The sequence below is a fragment of the Drosophila melanogaster genome, chromosome 2L (genome assembly GCF_000001215.4).
Source record: "Drosophila melanogaster chromosome 2L".
Lineage (NCBI taxonomy): Eukaryota > Metazoa > Arthropoda > Insecta > Diptera > Drosophilidae > Drosophila > Drosophila melanogaster.
This window is the reverse complement of record NT_033779.5, coordinates 8,335,708-8,345,083: the sequence shown is the minus strand read 5'-3', so window position 1 is coordinate 8,345,083 and position 9,376 is coordinate 8,335,708. Positions and strand designations below refer to the sequence as shown.

General features: G+C 41.0%; 2 protein-coding genes and 1 non-coding gene across 3 annotated transcripts; 1 reads left to right on the top strand and 2 right to left on the bottom strand.

The window, feature by feature from the left end:
- The first annotated feature begins 68 nt into the window (after positions 1–68).
- asRNA:CR45371 (antisense RNA:CR45371) lies at positions 69–1,764 on the top strand. Its single transcript, NR_124143.1, has 2 exons — positions 69–1,023; positions 1,100–1,764.
- Positions 706–2,389, bottom strand: CG14273 (uncharacterized protein). The gene is made up of 3 exons (NM_135369.3): positions 2,095–2,389; positions 1,243–1,701; positions 706–1,012 (listed from the first exon to the last, which is right to left on the bottom strand). Exons 1-3 carry the CDS (start codon positions 2,153–2,155, stop codon positions 774–776), a joined length of 759 nt encoding a protein of 252 aa, NP_609213.2. The 5' UTR covers positions 2,156–2,389; the 3' UTR covers positions 706–773.
- A 638-nt stretch (positions 2,390–3,027) lies between these two features.
- Positions 3,028–6,797, bottom strand: witty (without maturity). Its single transcript, NM_135368.3, has 4 exons — positions 6,596–6,797; positions 6,419–6,504; positions 4,774–4,900; positions 3,028–4,220 (listed from the first exon to the last, which is right to left on the bottom strand). The coding sequence occupies exons 1-4, from the start codon at positions 6,642–6,644 to the stop codon at positions 3,919–3,921; spliced, it is 564 nt and encodes a 187-aa protein (NP_609212.2). The 5' UTR covers positions 6,645–6,797; the 3' UTR covers positions 3,028–3,918.
- Between the last annotated feature and the right edge of the window lie 2,579 nt (positions 6,798–9,376).

Sequence of the window (9,376 nt, the reverse complement as noted above, 5' to 3'; positions counted from 1 at the left end):
TAAAATTCCCCCAAAAGCGAGCCCACAAATCGAGAAGTTATATATATATATCACACATTGTCCGCATCAGGCTAACAAATTTGGCAATTGCATTTTAGCCGTTTAGAGCAAGTTTCCTTAAAGTGCTGCTGCCCGGTTGTCGGTCGCGTTTCCTCATCGCTTTATTAAGAACTTTACTTAATTCCGGGCCGCGAAATAATAATACCATAAATCTGGTAAAAGCTTTAGGCAGCAATTGCCACTCGACTTCCTAACGCTTATCGGCCTAAACGCTTTGGCCAGTTGCCCAGTTAGTTGATCGCTGTATCAAACAGTATTATCAGACTTTTTTCGGGTCGCATGAAGTCATGGAAGTCATGGAGCACACGACTCATACCGAATACGGTATACCTCGTCATCACTCTTATCGCCAGCGACTAATTGATTTGATTGCGATACGGTTGCAACTTGAATGAAACGCCTCTACTCAATGAGCGAGCACTTTCCCTAGCTGGTAGAATTTGGAAAAAAAAGGGACAATGCCTTCCTTATCGATGCCAATTAAACAATTATGCGAAAATAGCTCAGGTGTGCTCATGACCACCAGACAATAGACGTTTCGAGTGGTAAGCAAGGTATAAATAGACACATCATGTGCCCGCGCTAAATCGGCAAGCGCTCCCAAAAAACAATGAACTCAGACACCAAAGTCGAAATCGAAGTTGTGGCGGCCATATATCTTGTATTTCTATATTTCATATCGATCGAGCCCCCACGCCGTGTCTGCTGATTTTCTACCATATCGGATGGCGGCGGGTCATAAATGCCATTAGCATGAGTCCAGCCAGCAGTGTCCAGAATTGGACATTGTTTCTACTGGATGATCCGATGGCCATGGGCTGGTTGCATCCATCGTCCTGGCACAGCTGGCATCCGGCCACCGTCCAGTTCTCGAAGAGACCATCGCATCCACCCGTCTGATTGCTCCTCCTGGCGGTGGTGCAGCCCCTCTTGGTGATCGTCGATTCGTTAACTGTGGAGCAGGTGGGTTTGAATAAGGTTTGAATAAATCATAATAATAATAATATTTTCCTATCTATATACAAATCATTACATCTAGTGCATTTCAGTTTGCACTGTGTGCTATTTTCGCATGACTCAGTCGTAGATAACTTATCGCCATGGGTGGGGGAGCATCACACCAGGCGGCGTTTTTATGATTTTTATGATGCACACCCATGGGAATGGGCGGCAGTTGCTTACGTTGGAGCCTCACTGTGTAACAGAAGGCAATTGGCACATCGAGATCGACCTGTCGTGCATTCGATCTCCGCCTGCGTCGCTCCTCATCCTCCTCATCTTCGTCCTCTTCCTCCTCTTCGCTTACAACTTCTTCCGCTGCTGATCCATCTGCTCCTCCAGCTGCTCCTCCGGTTGCTCCTCCAGCTGCTCCTCCGCCTACAGCAGCTGTTCCGGATCCTGCTGGCATGATGCCTATGGTCGCCGATTCTTCGCTTTCAGAGTCCTCTTCCTCTTCGCTGGCATCGGAGGAGGAGAAGGAGCCAGGAGCACTATTTGTATTATTCGTTTCAGCTGGTGATGGAGAAGGAGCAGGATTTGGTTTCGTGCTGGAGTTGCCGCCCATCAGTGGACTCTCACACACTTCCATTTCACTTAGCTGCGTATTTTCATCGCAGTCTTCACATTTGTAGCAACGCAAAGCTGGGCAAAGAAGAGATTTTAAATAAATATTAAGTAAAAATAAAAATATGCCACCTTGCTCATAATATCATCTTTAATATGGATCTTTAAATCATTTTAATATTTTTGTTAGTTTTATGCCAATAACATAACTATATGCATAATATGAAATGCAAAATAAGGTTTAATTCACAGTGGAAATTCACAAAAGGAAACATGAACCTATGACCTTAAAAGGGCACCCGTGAGGGTGCGCCTTATCAGCTTCACCTTATCAGCTGGATTACCCAAGCAATAAGCGCACCCCTCTGTTTGGTTCAACGTTGCGTATGCGCAACTTTTTGTAACTCGCTTCGGGGTCAATCAATTAGCATACGGTGTAGGGCTTACACCACTCGATGATTTATGACATACCTGAAACACATGGGCCGCAGCCAACGAAAGCCACTAGAAGTAGAAGCCACAAGGAGCGCATTCCGGGCAGGTTTATGATGGGGTGGTGAATGGGGAGTTTAAAACTTTCAATTTGCCAAACGTCAAAGTGTCAGAGCATGCAACTTGCCCAGATTGAGCAGCCTTCTATGGATATATTTTCTATAAATTTATTTATTTTTTCACCGCTCCAACGTCGTCGTGTCAGCTACCGAAAATTCAAATTGAACTGGCACAAAGAACCTTCCGGAGTCTGCTGTTTGCTTCATCAAAAACTGAATTTCATAGCCATAAATGTGGGTTTGGTGGACTTGTGGGGGGTTGACACATGATTTGCGGGGCTGGTGAAACATGTAGTTCACGGGAAGCAGGAAAAAAAAACTACATACGACATACGATAGCATCGGCCCAGACTTTCAAATTAAATGCGAGAGACAGGGAAAGCATGATGGAGCGACAGAGGTCGAGCTATTGATAAGCGGGCGTAGGAGGCGGGAAAAACTGAAGCATCTTTTACATGAGTAATGGGAAAATTATCTTTGATTGCGGAGCACAAGTCCAAAAAGGAGCAAAAGACAACAAAAACAAAATATTTGATATGGGCTGGGAGTTTTTTTTTTGTCACTCGAAGAGTTGGATACCGTTGAAAAGATAGAAAGTAAGTTAGAAAGTAAGAGGTATTACGAATATCGCGCATACGCTCTGTTGGCCTAACGCAACAAACAAATATAAAAATAAATATAATACAATAATTTCATGGCAATCAATATTCTTGTTATGAATTGAATATACTTTTTATTGCATTGATACTTTTTTCCAAGCTCCAGTAACCCAGATACCCTTTATCTTGATGCCAAGACTGTTATAAAAGTCATCGTTATCGGCTATTAAAAAATTCGCACTCCAAAATCTTTTATACTGTCATACAGCATTTATTGTGTGCTCGGAATGTTCAATTTAGTTTCCATTTCAAAAAACGCTTACAAACTAAGCAGAACTGAGAGCTCGACGCGTCGCAAAAAACATATGGTACTATATAGTTGTTGTTTGTTTTTAGCCGATTTGAAGCTCACGTAATAATTGTTGCATTGCTTTTCGTTGACATTTTCATCTAATTGCACATTTACTAACATTTATTGCATTTGTTTCACGTGATTCCTAAATTCGCGTCTTGCATTAAGTTGATTGTTTTTGCTTGCGGCTTTTACAGTCAATTTACGTACTATCAAATTTTCAATATTCTAACACGAATTCATTGACTAGGACATATAAGCACTTTGGAATCATTTAGCACTTTTCAATTTACCTAAGAAATTATATGAGAATTAAAGGCAATTGGTGAATTCCTATGCACATCGCTCCAAGCCATTAAAACTAACAATCTGAATAGTAACATAATAAAGCTGAACAACAAGAGCTAATGGCATAGAATGCCATTTTTATATTGATATATAGGATGTATGGTTAACACATATCCCTACTCTTTATTTTGCCGGTATTTATTTTGAAAATCGAAAGTTTCATATTTGTTTTGAATCAAAGCGAACTTTTCCGTGTGTGTTTTCCTTCCTCTTGTATGTACTGTATCGGTGTATCGTGTGTGTGTCTGTGCTGTGCTTACATTTCTAGGGTTAAGGGAGTAGGGGGTTAATGGGGTTAAGTAGTGTGTGCCATTGAAGCAACCTGTACGAATCAGCGACATTGCACTCAAATATTTACAAAGTAATCAAAACCTAAATGCAACCATCATGCCACCACTCGTTTCACGGTTATCTGTCCATATCCCTCACACACCATCCAACTGGCTTAGCAGCCCAATTGGAGCGCAATCATGGCCAGAATCGTAGCCAAGGAAAGCGTTACGGCCGCCGCACCATTGCAGCGATGCGATTTACAGATGCCGCAGAAGAACGCATCCTCTGCGGAGATTTCGTCATCCTCCTCCGCATCCTGGCCGTGACCCTTCCTTCGCTTGTTTTGGTTGCGATTCCGCTGCTCCCGCTCCTCGGGGCTCGGGATGCGAAGCTTGGTACGCAGGATCTCGCAGGCATCCGAGTCGCCGGTGTCCAGTTGGCAGAAGCGCGCCGTCACCACTTTCCTTGTATCAGCTGCGAAAAATAGCAAGATATCGAAATTTAAGAACTAGCTCAACTTAGTTGGGTTTACTTAAATTCACTTGATTTAAATATTTATATACAATACATCTATATATACAACTATATTTAAAAGGTTAAAATCTTAATTGAAAATTCAAGTGATTTGCTCATAAATTAAAATGACTGTAGTACAAGTAAAGTTCTCGTAATTTAATTTAAGTATTGATGTTTTAGAATCCTTAATATTGCCAAAGGAATGTAACAAATAAACTTAATTGCTATTGTCATAAAAAGTAAGTGCTTTGAATAAACAATCTGTGTCATGTGAACTATAAAATTTTTCGTTATCTTTAGGGCTTCTTTTATTGACATTCTACAATAGTCGCACTGCAAATTGCAGCTTTATTTCTAACCATTTGATAAGAATCGCTTATTAGCCATAAGAATGAGTCAAGTTGCTGTAAAAATGTGATACCATTACTCAAGTGAATTTAAATCTATGTTAAAAATATTAAATTATATTTGAATATATTTGATATTTTATACTTCCTAAAAAAATACTCACGGTCTTTGGCCACAACTTTTTGGCAATTCATGAGCGGACTTTTGTTGGCGCCATTATCGAAATATGAGAACTTATTCAAGTCAAATAGCCAGGTGTCCAGCGATTTCATTTTGTCCAAAGTGCATTCCTAAAAAATATTATCAGCAATTTAATCCGGGGAACAACGAATGCCTATTGTTTGGTTAATCAAAGTATTAATTGCCATTGCACTCGATGCGTAAGTTATTAATCTTATCGACGAATCATTCGGCCATATCGTTAACGATGCGTTTTCCGAATGGCCTTGGTATCCAGACCAAGACCACTTGAACTCTATTTGTTTAGCCCAGATAAGAAGTGAAATAAAACGATTCTTGGAAAGGCTTAGGCGTTAAGGTATCAGCTTTTTTTTACCGAGAAAGGGGAAAACCCCATTTAAGTTTTCAGCGATAAAGTGGATAAACACCTTAAGTGCTCCATTTAATAGGAATAACTAAATGACATTGTCACATTTGTTGTTCTTTTTGCGATTTAAAATCTTCAATACGATCAGACACATAAATTGAGGGGATTATTTTGGCGCATCTAATTTGATTTTGAATTATTTATTTTGACACAAAATTGAGTTTCGCTCACAATACAAGATAAGATTTCCGTAATTAATAATTCAGGCCATTAATAATCAGAACATTTTGCGCCATTTGGCTGTTTTGTGGCTGATTATTCACATCTCTGATTTGACAAATGAAATAAATTTTAAGAATTTACTTGACGTCTCTAAAAACAAATTTGGCTATCATTTCCAGCAATGATAAGAAAGTCGCACGGGACTTTCAGCGAGTTTGACACTGAGTTTTTTTTCGATGTTCTAGGAAAGTTATTGTTTTTGTGGAAATAAATCAATTAACAGTTGTAGTTTTACCAACTTGATTTAGTGATTCATTAACTTAAGAAAAGAATAAAAAAAGTTATTTTCCGATGTCAAAAACGTTTAACTAAGCAGAAGAAAATTCTAGACCACTTAAGAGTCTGGAAACTTCTTTTTCATATCCCAAAAGCTTTGAAACTATGTTCTCTTGATATTTATTTTTTAATGGTTTTAATTAAAGTGCTTGGCAGTAGTTTTGGTAGCATTATAAGCCAGTTGAGCTCAGGTGTCGCCACTTCAAATCAAAGTAATTCTACCAACGGGCAACTAGACACCTACAAGAACCTGTCAGCTTGAAATTTACGTTGTTGGACTTTGGTTGAAAGTTGAAAGTATTTCAACTGTTTGGCACGTGGCCGGGTTAAGTAGCAGTCAACTAAAAACGGCGATAGATGCCAGTAACAGAAAATTCAGTTAGCCTGAAAAAAAGGGGAAAAGTGGGTTGCCACCACAAGAGGACGACGACGGAGCACGTTTCCGTTTCCGCTTTTGTGGGCTCCATTTCCAACCGTTGCTTTGTACTATTTTTTTTTGTATTTTGCTAGTGCAAATTTATGTGCCATATAGCTTTAACTTGCGACCGTCTGGGCCAAAGCTTTTGACTAAGAACTAAGGTCGATTTGAATGCGATTAGGTTTGAAAAGGTTGAACCAACTTGACCTGGCAACCCAGTGGCCCGCCAACAGGTCACAACAGGCCAGTAATCAATCAATCCTAGCAATCTGCTTTCCAACTCACCTCCGCCACTATGCTGGAATTCGAGCCCAGATCGGCGCAACTGGGATTATCACTGGAATCGCAGACATAACACCTGATGGCTGCGCCTGTGGGATATGCAATATACATTTGTACATTTTATCATTTTAGGAATTTCTGAATTTACAAGCCCAATAACCGCAGGCAACACACACACACCATTTGAAACGAGGGCCAATAGCGCCAGTGGCAATAGGATTCCCGGCATGATTCACACAATAATTTCCTTTCTTTGATTTATTCCCTTTTCGTTGGCAGATTTTTCAAATATTTTCTGGCACTCGCGCGCTGTGATTTTCTCGAATTTTCCGCTCCAAGACGTTCGGGAGGTTCTGTCGCTGCCGTTGGCCAAAGGCAAACTGAAATTGCTGGCCAACTTGGCGAAGGCAATTGCCAGCAAAAGGACGACGACTACGTCATCGTTTTTGGACCGATCCGAATCGAAACGAAACGAAACGAAGCGAAGCTGCTCGTCCTGCGTCCTTCGTCCTGGGATCCCTTTTGCCTGCGTGGGTGCGTCGCTTGAGTGGCTCCTGATTCCGACAGTAATAACGTCTTGGCCGCCCCACATGGCAGCAAAGGAAAATTTATTTAAATTGCAAAATGCGAAATGCACCAGCCCAAACCAAAGATGGCAACTACTCGTCAAAGGAACAGCAGCAACGCGACGGAAAAAATGCAATTTCCTTGTGGCCAAACACTTTTGGCCTCTGCACCGCGGCTCAACACCAAAGCCAATAAGATATCATGGCGAAAAAATTTGAATAATAAAGTTTTATTTCAAAAAATAACTGAGTAAATAGAAAATATTGGATAGCCATATGCACAGGGAGAAACTGTTCCTCTTAATTTGCAATGATTTTCTTTAAAGTTATGCATCACAAAAATGTTCTTATTAAGTTAAGAAAAGTGGTGAAAGGTATTTGTAATTGAAATGCTTGCTACTTTTCATATTCGATGAAACTTTTTAAGTGCCTTTCAAATTATAACAACACTATCCTTTTAATAACTTCAGTTCGTAGTTTGCCACTGAAGCTCAAATTAAATTATGTATTCATAAAAAAAAGCGCGAAATGAGTAGTTTTGCAGCTCCAGCGAGATTCTGCTAGAATATGAGTGCCTGGAGTGCAGCGAAAACGTGGGAAAACGAACTGAATGAAAAGGATGCAGGAGGGTGGTGGGGGGTAGATGCCCAGAGGAGATTGGGTGGCAGCAACAAAGCGCAGCAATTAGTGGCATCCAAGAGCGAAAACTCATCGGCGTTCCTGCAATGCGGCTTCCCTATTCTTTTCCCTGACCTCGTCGCATGGCCACAGGACGACATCCCGGGCGTGGGCGCACATTTATCGCCAGCTCACGGTTGTCCTCACATACAGGAAACCGCATCGCCACCAGAAACGCCCCACTCCACCCCGTATCCGAAACTGAAACCGAATCTCAGCTCTTTCATATCTCCCGCGGGGCAGAGCAGCTGGCAAGCGTTTCCATTTATCATAAACAATGCAGACCGTGATTGGTGTAGGTCGCGACCCTGGCCCCAAAAGCCCACCAAAAGGGTTAGCTAATGGTGCCGCTTGTGTTTCTGGTGGATAATAAAGGAATAGTCGCGTGGCTGCAGGTGGTTGGGGAATTGCCTTCAGGCACTCACTTTGCAGCAGTTTAAAAGCAATCTTTAAAGCTTCAGTGGATCTTTAAGGAATATTTACTTGTTTTTTTAACCAAACCATAAGCTTATCAGATAATTGGGGCCCTTTCTCTAGAAAAACAACTAATAAAAATCTAATTCAAGCAAACAACGCAAGACAAAACTTGTGGAATGTTAAAAGTTTCAATTGTAGCAACTTTATTAAAAGAGCTAAGTCGAAGTAATCCACTCCTGCAACTCCCAGCGGAATTTCGAATTAGCGCCAATTGCAATTATCCTTTGGAGAAGCGTAGTTTCACTACTTTTCGCTGGCCGTGGGCCATAAAATCGCAGCCTGTTGCACAGGGAAAGGTAGAATAAAAACGAAATCAGAACCAGACCAATTTCACTACCAAATAAGGTTGCTAGTGGCAAGGACACATTCTGAGCTTTCTGGACAATGACGATGATGGCATCCGAGTGTTGATGTCATAATTCCCGAGGTGTTCGGTGAATTCTCCGCATCGCATGTTGCCACTTCATTTGCTAACAGCAACAGGACATAATTAAAACTGTTTATGCACGCTTCCGTTTCCGGTTGGCATTTCATTTCACTGGTTTCCCTAGAATGTAAGGCATTCATATGCTTTCGACTTTTACAACTTGACACATTTTCGTTGGAACTCGACTTCGTTTTACAACCTTTTTATCTTTCCATCGAACCGTGCAAATCGGAAAATGTACTTTTTCTCTCATTCTTTTTTTCCAGTCTGTTTTACCATGGTCATAAATTTTGTTTTGCCAAAATAGTAAAAAAACGCAACAACATTTTTTTGGGGTCAAAACTTTGTGCGCTGTTGTGGATTTCCACCCACAAAATGACCTTTAATTAGTTGAAATTTTCGCTTGGCATGCTAATTGAAAAACTTTTTGCTTCTCCACCGCATTGATGAAATATTTACGGCTGTGTAGTAAAACTGTGTCAGACAATCCTATCCAGACGTACCCAGTTGAAGCTATATAGTCACAAAAGAGAACCCGAGTCGGTAAACGTTGGACTTCTGTGTTGACTCTAGTGTAATTAAGCTTTATTACGTATACGCACCGTTCCACGCACTTTGCCGCCGGTTCCCGTTGCCAATTAGTTTGTTCAACTGCCAAGGACGTTGGATAACCAATTCCAGTTAGCTGCGGTGCTACCAATAAACATAAAACTTTATCGTTGCCTATATCTAGCAGCTTCTGGGCAAATCAATCGCTTGCAAATACACTTGCAAGTGGTGGAGAGTAGGAACATAAAAAGAACTGCTTGCACA